The following is a 25,116-nucleotide window of genomic DNA, read 5'->3' as shown; positions in this document are numbered from 1 at the left end:
AAACTGGAAGACCGCTTTTTTAAAAACTGGAATTCTATAGTGGGGGACGGGTATTCTAATTACTGTCTTTGAGAATGTAGTAAAAGCACTTTAAAGCTGTCTCTTAAAACAGATGTTTTCTATCTGAATTGTATCTTTAAAAATGCCTCATCCAGTAGATACGCATGTTTTGAAAGGAAGTTGTTCTAAGAAACTTTTTTTGTCAAAGCAGTTCATAATAGCTGAAGACAATGTCCAAGGCGAGGAAAATACCATTGCTTTAAAATTATTTAAACTCGTGATTGATTGGAGATTACTTTTGGAGGGAAAGCCTTTTTCAGTTTTCTTCCTTTTCTTAGACAAAGAAGAAATTCCTCCTATCACTGGAAAAATACAGTGATACCAACTTCGCATTGTTACGGGTGTGTTTTCTCTTCCTGCTTCTACTTCATGGAAGAGGCACAGGACAGAGGAAGGAGGAGGAGCCAGCCTTCCTAGGCACCAGGAAGGCCACAGGGCAAGCAAGGGGCTCTTCAGTGTTCCCAAACAGCCGCAGATGGCAAATTACGTTCCCTCAGGCACAGCAGAGGGAAAACTATCCACTAAAAGAAACCGAAAGATCTTTGAATACCAAACAAGGTCAAGAGTTCCAGAAGCTTCCACTGGTTTCAGAAGTGTTCTATTGCCAACATACGTTCCGGGTGAATTTAAAAGTAGGAATCTACACACGTCTAGAAATAAAATCAAGGTTGGATTAAGTTTCAAAAATAACAAAGAGGAATTAGGAGCAAAGTTATCAAATATTTATATCTTTAAATTTGGTTTATTTTATTTATTTTGAGACAATGTCTTGCTCTTGTCACCCAGGCTGGAGTGCAATGGTGCAATCTCGGCTCACTGCAACCTCCACCTCCCAGGCTCAAGCGATTCTCCTGCCTCAGCCTCCCGAGTAGCTGGGATTACAGGTGCCTGCCAACACGCCCAGCTAATTTTTGTACTTTTAAGTAGAGACAGGGTTTCACCATGTTGGCCAGGCTGGTCTCGAACTTCTGATCTCAGGTGATCCACCCACCTCAGCCTCCCAAAGTGCTGAGATTACAGACTTGAGCCACCGTGCCTGGCCGTCTATTATTTTTAAATGTAACATCCTTTATGTAATATTTTTGGATGATTTTAGAAAAATTATAAATTAATCCAAAAATATACAAGATGTTACATAAAGGATGTTTAGAGGGTTGTTTATTCCATTAGATAGTAATTTTCTATGAAGAGCCACAGGACAGTCTTCTCCCTGGTGTCAGCATCAGGAATAGTTGGACTTGATCAGCTGGTTTGTTTTTACCTGTTAATTGTATTATTTGTATTTGCCCATTTTGTCTCTGTCTTAAATAAACACCTAGTTGTTGTTGTCGTTGTTTTTTTTTTTTTTTAGGAGGATTTTGGCCCTGCCAAATGGACCTCTTAGTGGAAGTCCTTACAAAGCATAATTTTCAAAAAACGAAGTCAGTTTCATGCTTGGCGTAGTGGATTGCTGAGGCTATAGTTCTGCAGTGAACCAGCTAACAGACCTTCTTTCTCTCAGTAACCATAACCTGAGCTCACTGCTGCTAAGAACGTTTACAGAGATCAACTGAGGGAACATGTACAATGCTTGGTTCTTCCATTTCTTGACCCCCTCTGAGAATCTAATGAAGGTTGGTACTATCAGCTCCTTAGAAAAAAAATACACCTACAGCACACACACACACACACACACACACACACACACACACACCAATTGTCAGGAGGTTCACAGATTCTTCTGTACCTAAACTTGTCTGGATACTCTAAAATCCCTTCTTGGAATAAGCCAGACCACTTTTAAAGCTGGCCCTGGACTTGGTCTTATGGGCACTCTGTGAAAGTCCTGTTATCGTATTAAGTTCTGGTAAGAAGCCATCAACCTTTATTGAGGTGCATTATAAGAAACAGCCCCATAAAATCCATCACAATGTTTACCGGAAGGATGGATTTAGAGGGTTGTTTATTCCATTAGATAGTAATTTTCTGTGAGGAGCCACAGGACAATCTTCTTCCTGGTATCAGCATCAGGAATAGTCGGACTTAGGCAGCTTGTTTGTTTTTACCTCTTGAATATTGCAATTTATCCCTTTTCCCTCTTCTAGAAAGCTTGGAGCTCTGTGACCCTGTTTAACCAGGCATAGGAACTTCAGGATGTATATATTATGTGCTAATTTAATTCCTGGCCCCATCCTTTTTTTCTACCATTATTTTCATGTTGCTTCATTTTTCTTGTTTTATTTCTATCATGTTATATTTACCTGTTTTGGAAGCTGTCTTCACTCCATTTTGGACAGGGAAGAGTATGACTCAATAAAGTATTCTGGATTTTTTTGTTTTTTTAATTTCCTTTTTTTCTTTGGATGGGAGAAGGAAGGATCTGAGAAAATCTTATGGTTCTAATATTTGTCTCCATTAACAATGTTTAGAAGTAAAGTACAGGAGTTAAGGATGTATGACTGTTCTTAACTTATAACTCTACTTATGAAATTCTATGAAAAGAACTGTCAAAATATATAATACTATAGAGACATCATCAAATGAACATAATACTATACAGGACTATTACAAAAAGGCTAGCCAACCAAATATTTTACCTCTTGGTATCAAAACCAGAAGAAAGGGGCTTAGATTATGGAGAGAATAATGTAAGTTGAACATATGGACAGGTTATTCACATAAAAGACATATTAAATGCCTACTGTGAAACACAGCACTACATTTCGTGAATGCAAAGATGAGTAAGATGTTGTCCCTGTCCTCAGGAAACTCCTGTGACAACGCAGTAATACAGCAAGGTATAAGGAGCACACAGCCGGCTTGCCTAGTAGCTGTGTGGCCCCTTTAAGCCTCCTTCCTCATAAAGTTCTGATCAAATGACATGTAATTTGCTTAGAACAAGAAGCAGTTGTTATTTATCAACTTCTAAATGACTAGAATTAAGAAGCAATACAACATTACTAGAAGCTGGAGGGAAGTGACTTGAAGACAAAAAATGTATTGAAGCACCCCTACCAGAGAGCAGAGGACCTTAGACTGCTAGAGAGAATAAGAGTGGCAATTACCTACAGAACTGAAGGCTTTACAAAAGTGCTTCCATATACAGACTGTTCTGCTCGTTCCTCACACAGTCTCATCTGAAAGATGGAAAAACTGAGTCTCAGGGGATTTCATATCGCTTGGCCCCTAGGTCTCCTGGTTGGAAATGGAACACTCTTTCTACTCCAGCGTGAGTACTTACAGAACATCTAGTGTGGCTGTCTCACTTTAACATATTTGTTCATTATATGGATTAGATCAACCCCAGATGACAACATAGGCTGGAAAATATAATTCCATACCATAAAAGTCTACTGAAAAATACATTCTAAAAAGCAGACATTATTATATTCCCTTCAATGCCTGTTACGATTGCAGTTATTTACAGGGCTTGATATCCATGGACATTATAACCTTAAAGAGTTTTCAGCTGTGTGTGGTGGCGCATGCCTGTAATGCTAGCACTTTGGGAGGCTGAGGTGGGAGGATCACTTGAGGCCAGGAGTTCAAGACCAGCCTGGGCAACATAGTGAGATCCCGTCTCTACAAAAAATGAAAATAAAAAATTAGCTGGGCATGCTGGCGTGTGCCTCTAGTCCCAGGTACTCAGGAGGCTGAGGCAGAAGTATCGCTTGAGCCCTGGAGTTTGAGGCTCCAGTGAGCCACTGTTGTGCCACCGCACTCCAGCCTGGGTAATACAGCAAGACTGTCTCAAAAAAAAAAAAAAATTTCACAGGTGAAATATAAAATGATGTAAGGGTGGCTTTAGATCAGTGGTTTCTACTCTCGAGTGCTTATTAGAGTCACCAGAAGGTGTTTTACAAATCTCAGTGCCCAGGTGACCACTTAGGTTCACATCTCTGAGAGTGGGACCCAGACATCCAGTCATTTCTAAAGCCCCTCCACCCCTCAGGATTCCAATGTACAGGTAGCATTGAGAACCACTGCCTTAGATAATTTTAATGACGCCCCATCTCAAATAGGTTACTATGAAAAAAACTCCAGATGCTTGGGAGATATCTAAATTTCAAAGTCAATGCCGCAGATGATAGCCACTTACTATGCTTTACTACAGTAAGTCCAATTTGGCAGATGGCAGACACAGTGTTGGGCAGGATGGGCTGGTGGTCCAAACCAGGAGTCACTTCCTGCAGCTTACACCAAGGGATAAAATTTTGGGCAAGATTGAGTTAAGCAAACACACAAAAAGAACTAAAAAGAAGTGGAAGATTTCAACATTCTACCCAGAAGGGAGGCAACAATGGGCAGATATCTGACTTTTTTTTCTAAAGCTAATACAATTCTGGGTCCTTAGCGAAAAGTGCATACATCCTTATCTTTAGGAACCTAATCTTAATGCTGACCTGCAATACTGTAAACATGAAGGTGGTATTTCCAACTCATGATCTGTACATGATGTTTTAATTATGCTGATGGCTGCCATCCATTCCCTTGAAATGAACATTTGCATTTGGAAGATTGCTGGCTAGAATTAGGGGACAGTGTGCACCAATGGAAAAGACCCTTTGCTGTGTGCAAAAGGTATTGTTCCATTCAGGAAGCAACCCATGCTGACTTCCTCGAGTCTTGAGCACTATGCTCTAACCACATGGGCTCTATTGTTTAGAAAACACACGCACACATACATTGCTGCTATAGGAAAATTATTCTGGCAAAATGCCTTACAAAAAGGGATTAGTTACTATTGAAAAACACAAAAATATCAGATGTTGAAATTTCACCAGCTTGAAAAGCAAACAACCATGTCTAGGCACTTTCCTGTTACTTCCTAAGATAGAGCAGGTGTGGTATCTGGAAGTGTGGGCACATGGACATGTGGATGCTCCACAGTGCCTTTGAAGGAGGGGACATGATGGGAGTCTGTGGCCCTGGCATGTCGAGTTTTAAAAAGCTTGGCACTCAGACTGGGTGGCTTGTTTTATGTCCTCCAAAAGAAAACCAATGAAGTCACAATTTGCAACAAGAGGAATGGGCCTGATTCATCCATCCCTTGATGAAGTAAAATCACACACACACACACACACACACACACAGAAAGAGAGAGAGAGAGAGAGAGGCAAGTAAAATCCACATGTGGGGGGTGGAGTGGCTGTCCCAAATATAAATAAGATATGAGAGAAAGCTATTTTCCAGAATGTTTGTTCACCAAACATTCAGTGCCATACAAGGAGGTGTTCCAGGAAAACAATGGGAAGGGCCAGAATTAATTGGCTGCTAATCTCTTCACTTTTTGTAGGATGTTTTCTCCAGCGGTGGATGAAATCAGTGTTTAATGCTACACAGGCCGAGCTGTGTCCATATAAGGAAAGCCCAGGCTCACGTCTCTCCGTGAAAAAGGACCTGTCCTCCCCTCCCTGTGTTCTGCTTCCACCCCCTGCATGTGGAGGTGGAGAGTGGGAGCCGGGGAATGTGAACTTGATCCAGCACTGATCAGCCAAGCAGCAAACTCTCATTGTTCTTTAGATACCAAACATAACTTCTTTCTACTAGGGATAAACCCAGCCGTTCTGTACATAACACAGCTTTTGTACTCACCAGTATGATAGTTGGAAAAGGACCACAAAGAACATTAGAGCTTTATTAGACACCTCCTAATATGCAGGATTTAAGAACCTACCCCATTAATTTATATTCAGATTAATATTAGGTATATTAGAATCTTATTAAATCTATCTTCTAGTAGTTTCTGAATGCTTTTATAATTATGAGTTTCAATTTATTATGTAAATATTATGGCCTGTTTTGCCTTCTATGGGAGCATTTCTTACCATCACTGCCTTGACCTCTGAGTTTCAAGGATACTGGAAATCATGATAAGGGACAACCAAATATGCTGTTGCTGTTTTTACATATCACCCTGTAAATGTGACTTAACTGTTTCAGTACAATGCCACGGTGTCATGGGAAATCCACAGTTGGGAATTTAGACTAGGCACTCTCTGTCATTGCCACCAAGAAGCTCTGTGGCCTTGGACATGCATGTCACACAACCTCTCTGAGCTATGAAACAGAGATAATGCTGTAGTGAGGATAAAATGAGATGGTGCATATGGCAAAAGGCACAAAATAGACCAGTAAATGCAAATCCCTTCCTCTTTCCCCTCAGAAACAAAAGTCTATCTGGTATTTTGAACCTAAGTAAATTTTCAAAGGTATCAAAATAACTGAGTTGTGACATCATAATAAAAAGCCTGGCCTGACAAGCACACAGGCTCAATGCCCTTGTACGGAGCCTGCAAAGACACAACACATCTGAGCTACTACAAACAAGTGTGTGTCCCTTCCAATGACAACCAATGGACATGAGAAAGCAAGTTCTGTTTCTCATGTGTCTTATTATAAAGGAGATAATTCCATTTCTGGTCCTGTCTCATTCAAAACAGTAAGCTGACTGTTATTACAAGAATATCACAAAGTTAAATTTGATACTTCTTTTTTTCTTTTTTTGAGATGGAGTTTCACTCTGTTGCCCGGGCTAGAGTGCAGTGGCGTGATCTCAGGTCACTGCACCCTCCACCTCCTCGGTTCAAACAATTCTCCTGCCTCAGCCTCCCGAGTAGCTGGGATTACAGGTGCACACCACCACACCTGGCTAATTTTGTATTTTTAGTAGAGACGAGGTTTCACCATGTTGGTCAGGCTGGTCTCGAACTCCTGACCTCAGGTGATCCACCCGCCTCGGCCTCCCAAAGTGCTGGGATTACAGGCATAAGCCACCATGCCCAGCCTGAAATCTGATATTTCTACATTGCTCTCTGAAGATACCACCATGGTCAGGTGCTAGATGCAAAAATAGCTATAATCCTAACCGGAGCTACATGCATTTAAAACCAGTATAATAATTAAGGATGAAGGCTTTTAAGTCAGACAGATTTGGTTTTCAGTTTCTTCATCTATAAAATGGGTATAATAACAATGTTTCTCTTACAGAGTTGTGACTAGGAGAAGTAAATAGCTATTATGTATAATGTACTTAGTATATAGCCTTTTCTGCTCATTCTGGATGTTCTAAATGTAAAATAGGATACTCTAGTCAACTGCAGGCAAGGAGGTGAGGGGAACGAGGGAAGGGAAGGATTAAGTTAAAAACTACAATTCTATAGAGAGTTAGACAACCTACATATTCTTAGATTTACCCATTTGCAGCTTAATTGACTAGAGGCATTTATGCAAAACCCAGGCAGATGTCTCTCAATTATAAAACCAATGACAGTGACTAGGAAATACAATTTGAGGAGGAATAACCAGAGAGAATTGTAGAGCAACTGCCTTTGCAATAAACAGAATCCAGAAGCGTCTTAAGGAGAAGTGTGTCTCTACCTGGCTGCATGGAATGTGAAAAGTGGCAGCATGCGTGGCTCGGGAGAAGGAGGGAGACACCAGAGAAAAACAAGAGGAAGCACTTGGACAAAAGGCAAGAGACGCTGCCTGACGTGGGAGGCAGCTTCTCCGTCCCAGGGAAACAGACCCCAGGGGTGGAGGGGTTATCTCCAGCCGAAACCCATTATTGCTTGTTGCCCTGGAGTCTGAGTCCCAAATTCTGATGTATTGACTTTGGCCTCCCTTCCATGCATTTTCGTGCCAATAAAGTTGCTGAAATTAAAGAAGAACTGAATTGTGAAGTCTTCTGGCACAAATAATGTCATATTGCGAAGTCAAGGCTAATAACAACCAGGATGCTGGTAACACCCTTACGGAAAACCATCTGATCTACATGTCTCTCAGTGCGGTTTGAAACTCCCCTCGGCCTACAAAGGAAAATATTTTTAGCATGTAGCACACTTTGTAACAGACATATAAATGCACCAAAAATATAATCTTAGGAAAGCATCTGGGTTTGATCATTTCAACCCCAAATAGGTTCTACTTTCTCAATATAAGAAATACTGCAACATTTTGCTATAAAATATGCAGCGATCACTGTAGCAATTTCTCACACACATTTCATTACTGGTTCTGTTTGTTTTTTTAAAAGCAGCAAATACTTGAATGATTGAGATAAAAAGCAGCATAAAACACGAAGTGCTCTTTCTAGAGCATTGGGCAACAGTGGCTTCCCCTCCTCCAAAAGGCAAACTGGACCCACTGGACTTTTCCCCCAAGGTTATTTAGGCAACAGGCATAAATATTTTATCTCTATGTCTCAAAATTTATCTTAGAAATAATAGTTGTCCCTGTCTAAGGTAAAACTGACCTGCAGTTATTAGGGACCCATAGGAATTTTAAGACTAAAAAGGCCAGCAAAAATTTTTTCATCTCCTGATCAAACAGGTTAATCTCTATGAATAATTGATTTCAACTAGAAGCAAATGCCTATTCTTCAGTGGTCAGCCAGCATAAATGCTTTTGTAGATTGATTATTACTCAATTCTCTCAATCATCTCTCAAATAGCAATTTTCCACTGAAAAAGAAATGAACAAAGAGGGTTCCCGGATAGTGTAACTTTGTAAAACACCATACAGGACAAAGTATATTTAAAAAACTCTCCCAACACCAGTCCAAACTAAGGGCAACTTTTAAGTCTGAGGGCAATTCTGCAGGTTCCAAGGACAGAAGGAAAGACTCATGAAAGTAAATCCCAACTTTTCTCCTCTCAGACGCGACCAGGTACACCTGCATTGCAGCCCTCAGCAGGGCACCGGACGCAGCCCAGAGCGCCTTCACTCCGGCCAGCTCCCCTTACCCCTAAAGAGGCAGTGAACCTCAGAGAGGGCAAGTGGCTCGCCCACTGCTACACAGCTTCGAGGTGGTAGAGCTGACTCCAAAGCTGGTATTTAATGGATTCACTGACGTCTTCGTCCACTATAGGACTAGCCTTGCTGAACAAAACTTCATAATAAAGAACTCTGTGAAAAAAACCATGGATTTGAATATAACAAACTGACTTTCCTCCTCTACCCAGCCTCCAATCTTGTTCATTAACTTTAAAGTAACACTGCCTTGCATGTTATGCACCAAACTGCTTGGAGCCCACTTACGGTGTGACGGTGGTGGCTGTAACTCGACAGGATCAGAAGCAGAAAATACTGGGGTTGTAAAGGTCCAAGCTGGAGGACTGACCTGGAAGAACAGGGTCTTTTGCTGAATGATCACAATAGACTCCTTACCAAGCACCAGTGAAAAGTAGACAGCTGCCATCCAGAGATGTATGACAAGAACGCTGGCCTTTTTAAACACACATTGGGATCTGTGCAGTTCAACAATCATTGACAGTTACCCTGACCTGTGATACACTTGTTGGCTGGCCACCACCTTTGTGCTCTCCGGCACTCTCCTGCTCTGGGTCAGCTCCAGGGCGAAAGACAGGGACTCTGGTTAGAAGTGTGCTTGAGAAAGCAAATAAGAGGATATGAAAAATGTACATCAAGATACACTTTTTGTTTAACCATTTACTTTTTCCCATTCGTTTGTTTGTTTGGGTGGCCTGGTATTATATAATTTAGTTTCCATCTCAAGTGAGGAATGGCTGTATCTTTCCAAATGCAAAGACCTAAACTAATCTCTATATACAATCACATTCACTCACACCAAAAAATATACCAGCTTTTTGATGCAATGGAGCCCAGTATTTCCTATGCAAAATATTCCATCTAGATACATAGGGCTACCATTTAGAAATATCTAGTGGAAGAGGGGCATGTATACCCATGACACATATTTATGAAAAGCCCTGGAAAGTGAGGTCCACATCCTGCATCTGTGAAAGAATAGGAACAAACAGCTTCAAGAAAAAGAGGAGTCATTAATGAAAAATCATCACTTCTCAGGGCCCTCTGCCATACTCCTTTATTATCTACTCATAGGTATTCATAGAAACTAAGGCAAAGATGGGACCCAAATTACAAAATGCTTTAGTCTGATGGGCTGAAGACTCAGAATCCTGTACTCAAGCCATAGCTCTGCCACTAACTAGTGCTGCGAGCTTGGCCAGATACTACACTTCTCCTGGGGCTCCGCTGCGCCGGTAAGAAGATGCACTGCACTCTAAGACTCATCTGTAGCCTGTGATTCTACAGCAAGCTCAAAGTTGCACAATACCAGAAAAAAACTAATATTTAACGATGAAGCAGCAGAGGCCACACAGGAGAAATACCATGCAGGTATTAAATGTATACCTATTTGGTACCACACAATGGCTTTCACAAAAGAGAATGAAAAAAAGCTCTGACTCTAAAAGTAGCCAGGTGCTCCTGATGGCTTTCCTGGTCAGCAGGGTGCTCTGGCTGCAAGAGCTGGGACAAGTCACTGTGAGCATCGTGGAGGGCCACAGTGGGAGCAGCGGCCTGAAAAGCCCTGGGTGCTGATCTTCTATCAGCATGTGCCATGATGCTGTGCAATGTCAAACAGCCAAGGGGTCATGCATGTGTGTGCAGCCATGTGCACAACTCACTCAACTACTGCTTCGCAGGGCTTTACCCTCCAGGTGTGGGAAGAGTGCAATGTCAATATAAAATAATCTGCTTTTGGCCAGGTGTGGCGGCTCATGACTGTAATCCCAGCACTTTGGGGGGCTGAGGCAGGAGGATCACCTGAGGTCAGGAGTTCGAGACCAGCCTGGCCAACAAGGTGAAACCCTGTCCCTACTAAAAATACAAAAAATTAGCCAGGCCCATTGGTGGCGCAGACCTGTAGTCCAAGCTACTTGGGAGGCTAAGGCAGGAGAATCGCTTGAACCCAGCAGGAGGAGGTTGCAGTGAACCGAGATCGCACCACTGCACTCCAGCCTGGGTGACAGTGAAACTCCACCTCAGAAATAAATAGGCCGGGCGCGGTGGCTCATGCCTGTAATCCCAGCACTTTGGGAGGCCGAGGCGGGTGGATCACGAGGTCAGGAGATCGAGACCATCCTGGCTAACATGGTGAAACCCCGTCTCTACTAAAAAAATACAAAAAATTAGCCGGGCATGGTGGCGGGTGCCTGTAGTCCCAGCTACTCGGGAGGCTGAGGCAGGAGAATGGTGTGAACCCAGGAGGCGGAGCTTGCATTGAGCCGAGATCGTGCCACTGCACTCCAGCCTGGGCGACAGAGCCAGACTCCGTCTCAAAAAAAAAAATAAATTAAATTAAATAAATAAATAAATAAATAAATAAATAAATAAAATAATCTGCTTTTGACGAAGAGTCTACCAGAGTATGTCTTTAGCCTAATAAAAGAGAAAATGGGGGCAGTTTTTCTTAAAAAGCAGAATCAGTTATTTTTCTATTGAAATAAGGTTTACACTCTAGAGCTGCTTTGTTCTAGTTCTTTGAGTTTGCATTGCTCCTTCTTTCTAAAAAGGTTTCTCTACAAAATAAAGCAGCACTGCAGTGAAATCCTATTACAGGTCCACTCATTATTAGGGATGCAGTAGTCCTTCCTTCAGTGACTCTTTCTGTGGGCCAATACTTAAAAGCCTGAAAGACAGGTACTGCCCATGTGTCCAAATATGGCCCACCAGACTACACCTTGAGGACGGTCATGCTGGCTCCTTTGCACAATGGGCCAGCTAACTTGTGACTGAGTGGGGCTTAAGAGCAGTCTCCTCCCTCCAAGCGTATTTGTTTTCTTACAGATTTAGCCTCCCAGCGGAACATGGCAAATACAAGACATCAACCTCTACAGTTCTTCGCAGGTCTCAAACTCTGGGGTGGAGACCTGTTGGGCAAAGGTTGGTTTGCAGATGCTTCCATAAACCATGAGCTCATGGGCAGGGTCCTTTCGGCTTTATATGCAAACTGCCCAGCACAATGTTTGGCAAACTGCTTGAACTAATAAACTAAACCACAAAGCCAAATGTTTGGGTTACTCGGCCAGGCGTGGTGGCTCATGCCTGTAATCCCAGCACTTTGGGAGGCCGAGGCGGGCGGATCACAAAGTCAGGAGTTTGAGACCAGCCTGGCCAATATGGTGAAACCATGTCGCTATAAAAATACAAAAATTAGCCGGGTATGGTGGCTGGTGTCTGTAATCCCAGCTACTCAGGAGGCTGAGGCAGGAGAATCGCTTGATCCCTGGAGGTGGAGGTTGCAGTGAGCCAAGATCACGCCACTGCACTCCAGCCTGGGCAACAGAGCAAGACTCTGTCTCAAAAAAAAAAAAAAAAAAAAGTTTGGGTTACTCAGGAAAGGTATAAAAATGAAGGATTCTAAGGGTTTAGGTTGTACTTAGAAAAGAAACTTCTTGGCCAGGCACAATGGCTCATGCCTGTAATCCCAGCACCTTGGGAGGCCAAGGAAGGCAGATCACGAGGTCAGGAGATCGAGACCATCCTGGCCAACATGGTGAAACCCCGTCTCTACTAAAAATACAAAAATTAGCTGGGCATGGTGGCTCACGCCTGTAATCCCAGCACTTTGGGAGGCCGAGGTGGGCGGATCACGAGGTCAGGAGATCGAGACCATCCTTGCTAACACGGTGAAACCCCGTCTCTACTAAAAATACAAAATAATTAGCCAGGTGTGGTGGCGGGCACCTGTAGTCCCAGCTACTCGGGAGGCTGAAGTCGGAGAATGGCATGAACCCGGGAGGCAGAGCTTGCAATGAGCAGAGATCATGCCACTGCACTCCAGCCTGGGCGACAGAGCGAGACTCCGTCTCAAAACAAACAAACAAACAAACAAAAAATACAAAAATTAGCTGAGTGTGGTGTCTTGCACCTGTAATCCCAGCTACCTGGGAGTTTGCCCCAGCTGAGGCAGGACAACTGCTTGAACCCAGGAGGCGGAGATTGCGCCACTGCACTTCAACCTGGGCGACAGACTGAGACTTTGTCTCGAAAAAAAAAAAAAAAAAGAAACTTATTTTGATAGAATATATTCTAGAATGAGATAATTACGGATTATGTTGGCCAGTTCCAGCTGTGCCTATGGAGATGCTGACTCAGTAGTAGGTTTGGGCTGGCTCTGGGATCTGTAGTTTTAATCTGCCTCCTATATGATTCTGATGACCAGGTCTCCCTGAGCGCCTTCAACTCAAGCCTGCAGAGCTAGACTTCCAGCAAGAACCCAGCTTGATCCTATTATTAAAACCCACATGTACGTGGGCCACTACCAACTATCTCCATTAGCTGCATTTCTTCAATGCTAGTGGCCTCTGCTTCCTTTTCCTTCTGGTTATCCTTTGATGTTCGAAGGCAGGACTGGGTTATCCTTCGTACACCTAGCAAATATTAGCTTTCTCTCTACAGTGTCATACCTTCAATGTGTCTGTGTGCATCTGAGCCAGTTCAGAATTCTTATTCTTTTTACAGAAAAATGTCTCAAATGCCCTTTATCCCTAATGAGAAAGCCATCCTCATATGCCTTCCTCTGTGCTCACTGAAAAAATGTACGTCTAATCTGAGATCGTGAAAGCTGTGGGCAATTGACTCTCCCTGCCGACTTCCCAACGTCCCTCCCCATCGTGAGTAGGATTTGGGTGCATCAGCTGCATCACATTGATCTGTGCTTGTTTCTTGTGGCTTCCTACTCATTCCCATGGATGTAGGCATTCCTCAGCCCACTGCATGTCCTCTCTGGATAGACAGACACCATTGGTTATCTAGATACTTACTGATGTTTTTAGAAGTATCCGTGTAAATGAAGAGCTTCTGGACATGAAAGTTCAGTCAGAAACCAAGGAGCAAAAGTCAAGACTAGCTGTTCCACACCCTCCACTAGACTACCTCTTCCCTGCACAGAGGGGAAAAGCATGGCTTTTTACCCAGGGAGCTGTCTTTCCAGGCAAGGCTGCTGACCCACCTGACCATGTTTATCTAAACATGCTGCTCAAGTCCTGTCACTCCTTGCAAAAGCATCAGTGGCTACTCAATCTGTAGGAACTCTCTAGCATCACATTCAAGTCCCTGTGTAATCTGGCTGGGTCCTGCCCCACTAACCATTCCCCCTCACAGATCCTGCCCTCTATGTAAAACAAGCAACAATTAAACATGTCCTCAACAAGAAAAACAGAAAGGGAAAAGATTACAACCCCAAATCACAATCAAAATGCGTTCACCCAGTATATTTTATCAGTATTTAAAATACATTCATCCCTCTATTATTCAGGAGCAGAGCAACCTTGGTTAGATTGTTGCAGGGGCTAGGAGGGACCTGAGAATGAGAAGGAGGCTGAATGGGAAGGATTCTTGCCCCCACTCTTCCAGCTGACGACGCCACCTTGATTTCACTGGGGCTGGGATGCTACCGCTGAGCCTTCATCATGGTTGTGACACTAGTTAATCAGCTTCCCAGCACTGAGATTTGACTCTGCCTGAAGCTGTTCAAACAGGCACACTGAGTTTTCCAGCAGCATACCTTGGTTATGTCGCACTCCCTGCCCGTAAGGGCCTTCTCCACAATCTCCACCTGCCCACGCTCTACCTGCTTGTCCTTCAAGACTGGCTTCAAATGGTACCTAAACTGTCTCTGCTTCCACAAATCGAAACGGCCTTTCTTCTGAACACTAAGCTTTCCACCACTTATTGCTTTCTGCCTTAGGTTAGTTATTTATGTATCTATTTTTCCTACTGAATTATTAAGCATCTTGAAGGCAAAGCCTGTATTTCTCTCATCTTTGAAGCATCCACAGTCTTTCATCAAGAACTGATGTGTGGGCTCTACTCATGGGAAGAAGGATAGGAAAGGACTGGACTCAGAGGTCTGATTTCAGATCCTGGAAGAAGCTTCCTCTTGCAAATATCATCCATCTGGTCTGGATGCTTGACAGTTCTACCACAGAAGCCTAAGCTCTAAGCTCTGACACTTATAAAGGAAATCTTCAAGAGAGAGGAAACACTTTTAATTCTTGTTATTCACTTGAAGTCTAGTCTTAGACTACTGTGAATGAGATTCAAACTCATTCTGGAAATCAGGTTTTGAAAGACAGAAATGAAGGAAGGACATAGCTATATTTGGGGGCATCAGAGAAAAATGTTTCCCATTTCATTGTGGTGCCTTGCGCTGTAAAGAGGTCAATATATTTGGACAGTGTCAAATCAGATGCCCCAATGTTACACAACACCCAGCACAGACCTTCAGCTATTACCACTTTCCGGGGGAATGGACCCTTCCCGCATTTATTTCTCTCTCATGCCACGAAGACATGATTTTTAATTCTTGTGCACTCACTAGATACTAACATCATTTGGGACCAAAAAATGTACCCAAAGCATATTCATCCATAGGGGAATAAAATGCAGTGAGGTTGCACTGAGTAATTTTTATTGGCCATTTTGAAGGGATTCACTAGAATGCGGAACTAGTGAGAGACGTACTGTGAATAAGGTAAACAGGAATGGCTAAATTGTGTCCCACCAAATTCATATATTCAATTCCTAACCCCCAGTACAACTCACAGTGCAACTGTATTGGAGTTAGGGCCTTTAGAGAGGAAATTAAGGTAAAATTAGGTCATATTGGTGGGCCCTAACCCAATATAACTGGTGTCCTTATAAAAAGAGCAGGTAAGGACAGACATGTGCATGCATACAGAGCAAAGACCACATGAGGACATGATGAGAAGGTGGCCGTCTGCAAGCCAAGGAGAGAGGCCTCACCAGAAACCAATCCTGTTGGCACCTTGGTCTTGGACCTCCAGCCCCCAGAACTGTGAGGAAAAAAATCTCTGTTGTTTAAGCCACCCAGTCTGTGGTACTTAGTTATGGCAACCCCAGCAAACTGATATGAGCACAAAGCCTTAGATGCCAAAAATAAAGGAAATTAAGCTAAAAATGAAAAGATTTTAATAAACCCTCTCCCTCTCTCGTGACTCTGCTGAGCAGTAGAGCAATTTGAAGAGTCTATGGAGGGGGCCAGGTGCTTGGATGAACGGAAGTGACTGTGATGACTCAGGCATTTTGGGTGCTGCCTCAAGTGAGGCCGGAGAACCTATTCCACATGTCTTTAAGGATCCTTGACAAGATGTTTAGTCACTTAGAAAATACAAGTTTAACTACTGGACAAAAATGACAGCAAAATTATTAGGAGCCCAAATAGTATACCACATTATGGCAACTGCTATTATAGATATAAAAGAAGCAAAGATATCGTGGTTCATATAATTTGAAAAATATACTTTCTCTGGAATTTGCAAAATAATCAGTTTCAGTTTTCTTGACTGACCATTAAATGTAGAATTCTTCTAAATAGGCCTTAAAATTATATTGATAATACTGCATAATATGTGCTATAAGAAGTCTACTAGTCATTCCCCTATAAAACCAACTGTGCTAAAAGCACATCGTGACTACAGTGCCATAAAGCCTCTTGCATACTGTCTTATCAAGTATTCTCAATTCTGTGATTGCAGCATTTTCCCTACAAGACTTCAGTTTTCTATCATCTGCTCATGCAGCCTCTGGCAACTTGCAGGTGTTTGCTCGGAAAGAAGTGGCATTTTCCCAAGATGACAAAATAACCTGTTGTTCTAAATTCTGGGATTCAGGAGCAAGTCTGGGAACCCAAGTTGCTTTCTGCCTATTTCTGGGACACATTATTGTTGGCTCATTTCCCATCTTCTCTCTCCTCCTCACTGCCACTGCTGTGATGATTTTGCCAGGAACTGGCTGCTGAGCACTTCCTCCAAAGAGGAGACTGAGGTACAGAAGACATGTGAGGTTCACCTGAGGCGGTGTGCTTATTGTTCACACCTCAGGAAACCGGTCTACTGGGAGTTGAAAACCACAGCTGATGCAAGGCTGCTAGTTCATGCCCTCTGAATGTCTACTGTGAACCCAGCACTCCCGCCCCGTACCTGTGGATTCTCATCATCCATGCTGTCACAGCAAATTGAAGGGTGTCAATGGATTAACCAGCTCTATCTTTACCCACACATTTGACAAAAATACAGATGATTTCACTCGTATCTATTCTGTGGGTGACTTTAAGGCATTATGCACTCAGATTTTAATTCAACTAATAGCTTTAGAACAGCTCTATTCAACAGGAATATATGCAAGCCACATGTGTCTTTTTAAATTTGCTAGTTGCTACATTTAAAAAGAAGTAACAGGTAGGATTAATTTTAATATATTTTATTAGGTATATACATTGAGTTGCAATGTATCCAAAATATTATCATTTCAACATGTAACCAACATTTTAAAAAACATTAATGAAATATTTACCTCCATTTTTGTATTAAGTCTCCTAAATCTGATTTGTTCTCAGAGTCCATCTCAATTTGGGTGTTAAATTTTCATCAGATATGTTTGGCCTCTATTTATATTTCATAGCAGTCCGAGTTGAAAAAGCAGACTCATTCACATACCCACGGTATTTCAAACAATAACTAAATTATGAGATTTTAAATTTAAATTTAATTACGACTAAATTAAAAAATCAGCTCCGGCCGGGTGCGGTGGCTCAGGCCTGTAATCCCAGCACTTTGGGAGGCTGAGACAGACAGATCACGAGGTCAGGAGATCAAGACCATCCTAATACGGTGAAACCCCATCTCTATTAAAAAATACAAAAAATTAGCCAGGCTTGGCGGCAGGCGCCTGTAGTCTCAGCTACTCGGGAGGCTGAGGCAGGAGAATGGCGTGAACCCAGGAGGCTGAGCTTGCAGTGAGCCGAGATCGCGCCACTGCACTCCATCCTGGGCAACAGAGCGAGATTCCATCTCAAAAAAAAAAAAAAGAAATCAGCTCCTCAGGTGCTTTCGATATATTTCAACTCCTTACCAACCACATGTAGCTAGTGCATTGGACGGTGAGCTCCTGAGCATCTACCATTAATATATGCAAGGCCCAAAAGAGATAAGCATCACAACAGGTACTACAGGATGAGGCTTATAGACATAACCCTTGTTTCCGGGGGGAGGGGGTAGGGGAGGGGACGGCACGGGACAGATACAGAGAGAAACATGTAAGGCAGGTTGTGATGCATGCTAAAGAGAGGGAAGGAAAGCATGCCAAGGGGCAAAGGGCATGCACAAAAGCAGGCTGATGGAAAAGCTTGCAAATACCTGTGCACTGACAATCATGAGTGGGCGAATCTCCAGAATGCTGGGAAATAAAGTTGAAAAGGGTGGCTTTGACCAGTCTGCTGGTGGCCTCAAATAGAGGCCAAGGAGTTTGTTCTAAATCCATTGTCCATGGGGGAAAAGTCTCTGGTGAGAAGAGTGGGTCTGAGCTGGGTTGTGGGAAGATTTACTTGGCATTGATATGAACAATGAATCAAAAAGGAGAGAGCTAAAAGACCAGTTTGCTATTGCACCAGTCCAAGCGAAATATAATTTATAAATGGCACAGGTGCTAGGAAAGAAAATTAGACATTTGATAAGCGTGTACAGAAGGGCCTCAGGACTTGGCGATTTAGGGAGGAAATCAAAGAAAGGGAGGAGTCAGAGTTCTGTAGAAACTGGCTGGCTCGCACCTGTAATCCCAGCACTTCGGGAGGCTGAGGCAGGCGGATCATGAGGTCAGGAGTTCGAGACCAGCCTGGCCAATATGGTGAAACCCCGTCTCTACTAAAAATACAAAAATTAGCAGGCCAGCCGGGCGCGGTGGCTCAAGCCTGTAATCCCAGCACTTTGGGAGGCCGAGGCGGGCGGATCACGAGGTCAGGAGATCGAGACCATCCTGGCTAACACGGTGAAACCCCGTCTCTACTAAAAATACAAAAAATTAGCCGGGTGTGTTGGCGGGCGCCTGTAGTCCCAGCTACTCGGGAGGCTGAGGCAGGAGAATGGCGTGAACCCGGGAGGCGGAGCTTGCAGTGAGCCGAGATCGCGCCACTGCACTCCAGCCTGGGGCACAGAGCAAGACTCCGTCTCAAAAAAAAAAACAACAACAACAACAACAAAAAAACAAAAACAAAAACAAAAATTAGCAGGCGTGCGTGCCAGCCTGTAGTCCTGGCTGCTAGGGAGGCTGAGACAGAAGAATCACTTGAACCCGGGAGGTGGAGGTTGCAGTGAGCCAAAATCTTGCCACTGCACTCCAGCCTGGGTGACAAAGCGAGACTCTGTCTCAAAAAAAAACAAAACAAAACAAAAACGCAGTTCTGTAGCAACTAAAATAAGGATTGTAGAAGAAAGGCTGGATGCAGAAATTTATTTCTAGTGTATTTGCATATAAATGTTTTAAAAGAAGACTGGAATATATGGCTATGGGGCCAAGGGAAATCTTTGTTTGGACATGAAAAAAAATCCAAAATCTATTTATAGAGCTGTCAAATTAGCAGAATGTGCAACTTTCTGTGAATAATTGTACAATGTACTATTCTAATAGTGTGGGGTAGGCCCCGAGTAAGTTTGATTATGGTATTATTCATCAGGAAGCGGTGCAGCTCTTTAAAAGTATTGCCCTTTCACCGCAGCCCGGGAGGTCGAGGCTGTGGTGAGCCATGATCATGCCACTGCACTCCAGCCTGGGTGACAAAGTGAGACCTCGTCTCAAAAAAAAAAAAAAAATTATTGCTCTTGAATTATATTAAGGGATGTGGGAAACTCCTCAGTGTATATCCTTAAATGAATAACTTAGTTTAGAAGATAAGACTCCAATTTTATTTCAAAAGAATGTGCGCCTACATGCTGTTCAGCACAGAAACTGTGTGGGCGGACACACAGCGGGCTGCTCTCAGGTGCGGGTGATCTCCGGAGGTACGACTGAGGGCAGCGAGGAGTTTCACGTTTTCTATTTTGCTATTGTTTGAATTTGCTACGGAGGGCATGTTATTTTTACTTTTAAAGAGGGAGAGAAAGGAAAAAGTAAAATATGTATTTATATACCCAGAACAATGAGTGAAAGGATGTACATAAAAAATTGTCTCTGGGTCATTTTTATTTTCTTAGACTTTTTTATATCCCAAAGTAAATGTGTACTTCTTCTATAACCAAAAAAAAAGTCATAAAAAGAAATAATCTATAGTGCTGATGGTACAATCAATTTTAAATCTCTTTGTAAGGCCAAAGGTTACAGAGTCGGGATATTCTTTAAAGAGGTTAGGATCCAATTTCTTTTGCTTCTTCAGGGCTCATGCTCACTTTTACTGAAGCTATTTCCACTTTTTAAAAATGATTTCCATTCAACGTAGCCAAAAAGGAAAATCGAGGCCAACCACAAGGCGAGTCTTCCTGAGAGAAGACAAAAAGCCTCTGTAACCTGTGGAATGAAAACTCCACCAGTAGAACATGACTCTTTTGTCATGAATGACTTCAATTGCTGGTAGACAGAAATTTTTACGAGAACAAAGAGCATCAGAGCAATTTCAGGGCCCTGGTTGTCATTCCAGGGCAAGCATCCTAGTAACTTTATATTATAATGATGGGGACAAAGAACAAGGTGTCCCATTCACCACAAGCCTTCTGCAACTGGAGGGTCTCAGGTCCTTGTAGAGCCTTTCACTGAAGTGGAAATGGCAAGGAACTCTCAAGGAGTGCTAAAGGGGCTGAGAGTAGGTAAGTCAGCAGCAGCCGCAGAAATCATGGCCGAAACAGGTAGAAGAGATGCAAAGACGCCATCCGATCACCCACCAATCATGCGCTAAATCAGGGTCTTTTCTTTCTCATGCTGTTGTTTTTACTGAACAGTGAAGCACCCAAGGAAATACCAGTTGGGTCTTAAACACAATTTATAGCCGGTTGGCCTCACTGCACCTGGCTGTTTTGACAGCAGGTTTCTTCAGTTTATAGCAGAGATTCTTGTCTACATTATACGCTGTCACTAATGCAACTAGACCTTTGGAAAAAATGTATAGCTCAGAGGCAAATCTCTCCCTGCCACAGACCCCTCCCTCTTTTAATGAAAACCAAAAGCCTCCTGCTGGCAGCAAAGCCTCCTCCTCTGCAGGGGAAATTACAGAGCCCCCGGCAGTGAGAGAGCCAGCCCCAGCACTACAGCCTAAGTGGAGTGCGCCTGCTTTTGGGCACTGGATTAAGGTCTCTTTCTTTCCCCCTCCCTAGGGGCTAACGGCTGCAAACAGCAGCCTTCTTGTTCCAGGCCAGGAAATTTGGGAGCCAGTTACTGGAGCTCCCAGCTTCCAGGCCACACTAAGAATGTCTGGGAGCCTTGTAACAGCCTGGCTTAGGATCACAAGGCAAACTTCAGCAAATGTCCCCCACCACCTGCACTCCCATCTGAAACACGAAGGGAAAGGGTTGGTTATTCACACCTAGACAAATCTTAACTTGTTTTGCCTGGATGTTTGTCCTCAGTGAGCAGTCTGGTTTGGAAGTCACCGTCTCAGAGCTCACGGGCCCTCACTGTCACACACGTGAGTGAAAGGCGCTGCCCCCAACCATGCACTGCCTTGTCCCACCCCTGGTCTGTTTTGTTTGTAAGACTCGAGATTTTTTTCTTTTTTCCTCCCAGAAGGACTGGACCAAAGAAATAATTTGTAACAGGTGACACACATTCATGAACTGAAGGCAAACTGTCCTTTTTTAGGAATGAGCTTATGGTGGCTGATGGTGGCTGATGGCCGACATTTCCCCTGTGGTGAAAATGGACAAAGATGTGAGGAGGAGGATGAAAAGGTAATGGAGAACAGCCCCTCCTGTCTCTTCATTTCATGGTTCACAGACATTCACTGACATTGAGACCCTCCTAAGGGGAAGCTCATGTAACCAGCCATGAAACCAGAAACCAGCAGGCTACAGGGCCTGCCTCACCACGCGGGTCCACCCCCAGACGCCAAGGCCCACGACCATGGGTCAGGCCCAGCCTGCAGCTGCTCTGGGGGCTGCCCCAGACTGAGAGAGCTCTCGGCCTGCAGGGTCCTCTGACCATGCATCTGGGATCCCACCCTCAGACTTCCCAGGGCCTAGGCTTGCCATGGCCAGCATTTGACTTGGCGAAGGGGCCCCAGCTGTCCAATGGTCTCTGGGAGGCGCAGGGCCAGAGGAGAGTGGACGGGGAGAGGAGCTCCAGGCCAGGTGATTTCCACAGAGCTGGGGCTGGCCAGGAAAAGGTCTCTCCCTTAGAGTTGCCCACAGACTGAAAGGGAGGGAGAGAACAACAATCTCCAGCTGGGATGAGCCCAGGTCCCTAAGACAGAGAAACGAATGTAAATGGGTCAGCCAGGTGAGAAGGCCAGCCTGAGACAGGAGCCCGATGCAGAACCAAGAGACGAGGGAGCTGCAGGCGTGTCAGGGAAACAAGGGACAGGGACCATGGTTCAGGACAGACGACGACGGCAGCAAACCAACTCCTGTATCGGGCCGCATCCGAAGAGCAGAGCTGGAGGCCGACTGCTCCCCCGCCACCTGCCCCCCCACCACCTGCCCCACAGGGCATGGAACTGTTGGCTGGTGGCTCCACCCAAAATCTACCCCACGTTTTGCAGGGCCTCATTTAGCAGGGAGTTCAGGGGCTACCATCACTTCCACGTATACCATGGTCACTTGAAAGTGGCCAGAGGCACACCCCACAACAAGGGGGGGAAATGCGGAAGGGAGACAAGTGTTCTGACTTACGAACACTTGCACTCAGTAAGATAATTACTTTCCTACACATATATTAAGAAATCACTGTCATGATTGGTGTGCTAAGCAGCAAGCTTTACTATTCTCCGTGGATTCTACCAAAGTGGTTATCTTGAGTTACCTTTGGTATTCCGGAACTCTCAAGCCAGTCTTGGTAGATGCTTTCAACAGACAGCTCAAGCCTTTAGAAATAAAACAACAAAAAGTAAAGGATTAAAAAGTTACAGAGCACTTATTACAAGACCGGTTCTCTCTAACTGGGCACATCACAGCATCGATCTTCCAGAAGTGCCTGTGCTTTACAGAAAGGGCAGTGCTCCCCTGGGTTGAAGTGTGGAAGGGAGCCCAGTCATATGAGATAGCTTCTCTTCATCCACAGCAACATGCACGATGAAATCTAAGGACCCAGGCACAGCATCACGGGTGCTTTCAGTGCTTTGAAAGGAACCATTTGGTTGGGAAAGCCAGTTTCGGGAGGATAAGGCATATTCATCGCACACATCAGGCATGGCTGCTTCCTGGAGAGTAGTGAAGCAAAGTGAAATCTGAACATCATGGCATTGAGTGCGTCAACACGAAATCTGCACTTTATAGGAAAGATGGACTACAACAAGCAAAAATAATACAAATCACTATCAGACCACAGAGAGGCTCAGGTGCAAGGAATGGGGACCACTTCCACTGTCTCCTTTCAACCGGGCCCCGTTCTGCTTTATTTGAGGTAGTATCATTGCTTAATAGGTCCAATCTAAAGTCAGCTGAAATTATTTTGCTTTCACGCCCCGCTGACTTGAGTACTCCTTAAAATCACTACGTCTTCAGTATATTTAGGATCACCAGATCTCCGGCTGTGTCCTTTTGTCTTCCTTGGCTAATGCAGCTTAAAGCACACCCATCCCCTCAACCTCTTCCAGATAACTCTTGCTCATACCCAGGATCTCTGCTTACAGAGAGGACTTTCTTGACCTCCTCCCAGACTGAAGCAAGGCCTCCCCAGTGCCATAACATCTGTCACACTCCCTGTTCTCTGCCTCACAGCCTCCACCCGAGTTCGTGACTATTTGTTCGACTACTCGACTTAGTTACTGTCTCCTCACTGGATTGAAACCATCTGAGATCTGATCCCTGGTATGAAAGAGGATCCTCTTTTTTTTTTATTTGAATGAATGAATGCACATTTAATTGTAGACTCATTAAAATTATTCCTTTTAAAGATAATATTCACCTTTCCACCAAGATACTTCCAAGTTGTTAAGCTCTGCCTCTTTTAAATCTTAATGTATTATACACTATATCATATATAAAAGTATGTAACTATATACCTGCTCTCTCCCTCCCTTTTGGAATTCTAGAAGTTATGAAAAGATACAGTGTTACACACACTGTTAAGGAGCTGGAAGGCCAAGTGCACCCTCCCCTGACCCTGTGGGTGGTGTTGCAGACGGGGAAGTAGTGAGGTAGGGAGGGAAGGAGGGGTTGGCTTTGGGAGGGCTGGAGGAAAAGGGGACTGACTGACTTTCTCTTCCTTTCCTTCCCCCATTGGTCACTCACTAGTGCCCCTTGTCCTCCCTAGCCAACGGCAAAAGGAAAGGCTGCTTAAAAAGGCAACTGCTATTTCAAAACAGAAAAAGTTCACGGAGGGAAAGAGGGCTTATGCGGAAAAAGGGCTTTGAGTTCATATGAAAGATGATGGCCCTCTGTGTGATTAGCAGGCAGGAGAAGGGGAGGGGACTACCTCTCTAGGTCCTCCAGGGTCCCAGACTCAGTGGAATTACCGGGCAGACCTCACAGAAAGGCCAGTGCCACCATCGCTGGGCCTTCCACTGCTTCTTAGTGGTCATTTCATAGCATCGGCTTCAGCGCAAATGGCCAAGTCCCCCTGTAAGCTATGAGAGTGTGGGAGTGTGCTCATGCATGGATGTGTGCATGTGTGTCTGTGTGTGTGTGATGGAGGCAGGGGAGACTTGAAGAGAGGAGGAAGCTCTCAGAGCACCTTCTATAAGGTCATTGTTCTTTTTTAAGCTTTATTTACCTGGGAGAGAGGCTGGAGATTCCCTTAATGGGCAGTAGCAATTTGCTAGAGCAGTGGGGCTAACTGACCAACTAGAGAGAAACACCAATGAAGAAGGTCCGAGAAGAAAACAGGCCTGTGCCTCTAAATCAGGGCAGGTGACATAGAGTACTGCAGAAGCTTCCATAAGCTCTGAAAGCCCAGGGCTGCTCAGGGTTGCAGGCAGGAACCTGACCCCTCCACCAAATGAACTGTCCTCTCCAGTGGCGTGTCCAGCAGCAGATAAGGTGGGGACAGTGCATTCACACCCACCAAGAATAGGCCTTCCACTGGGCAACCTTGCTTTCAATGTACATTATAAAATCTGTCTTACCTCCATCTTCACACATTTCATGAGAAAATAAAGCAACTTCAAGCTTACTTGTGCACAGGTAGGAAAGTGTCCTTCACTGGCTTCCTTTCCAGCCAGAGATGGACGTTTCTGTGCCCAGAACCCTGAGCCCAAAGCTCCTTTCACCCATCCTTCAAGCGATCCTCAGGAAAGCCAGAGCAAGAGGCTGACTTCTGGGCCAGGCACAGTGGCTCATGCCTGTAATCCCAGTGCTTTGGGAGGCTGAG

General features: G+C 44.2%; 1 protein-coding gene across 11 annotated transcripts in view; it reads right to left on the bottom strand.

The window, feature by feature from the left end:
* AOPEP (aminopeptidase O (putative)) overlaps positions 1-25,116 on the bottom strand; it is a 400,140-nt gene that overhangs the window by 117,265 nt on the left and 257,759 nt on the right. For all 11 annotated transcript variants that reach the window (XR_009215307.1, XR_009215306.1, XR_009215305.1 and 8 more), the window contains one exon: positions 22,609-22,669. Coding sequence is in view for 8 of the 11 variants with exons in the window: in XM_032164582.2 (XP_032020473.1) it covers positions 22,609-22,669 (61 nt within the window). In the remaining 3 variants the exon portion in view is untranslated. The remainder of the gene's footprint in view (positions 1-22,608; positions 22,670-25,116) is intronic.

Source organism: Hylobates moloch, unplaced genomic scaffold (genome assembly GCF_009828535.3).
Source record: "Hylobates moloch isolate HMO894 unplaced genomic scaffold, HMol_V3 SCAFFOLD_10, whole genome shotgun sequence".
NCBI classification, from domain to species: Eukaryota; Metazoa; Chordata; class Mammalia; order Primates; family Hylobatidae; genus Hylobates; species Hylobates moloch.
Note: the sequence above shows the minus strand (reverse complement) of the source record. Positions and strands in the feature narration are given on the sequence as shown.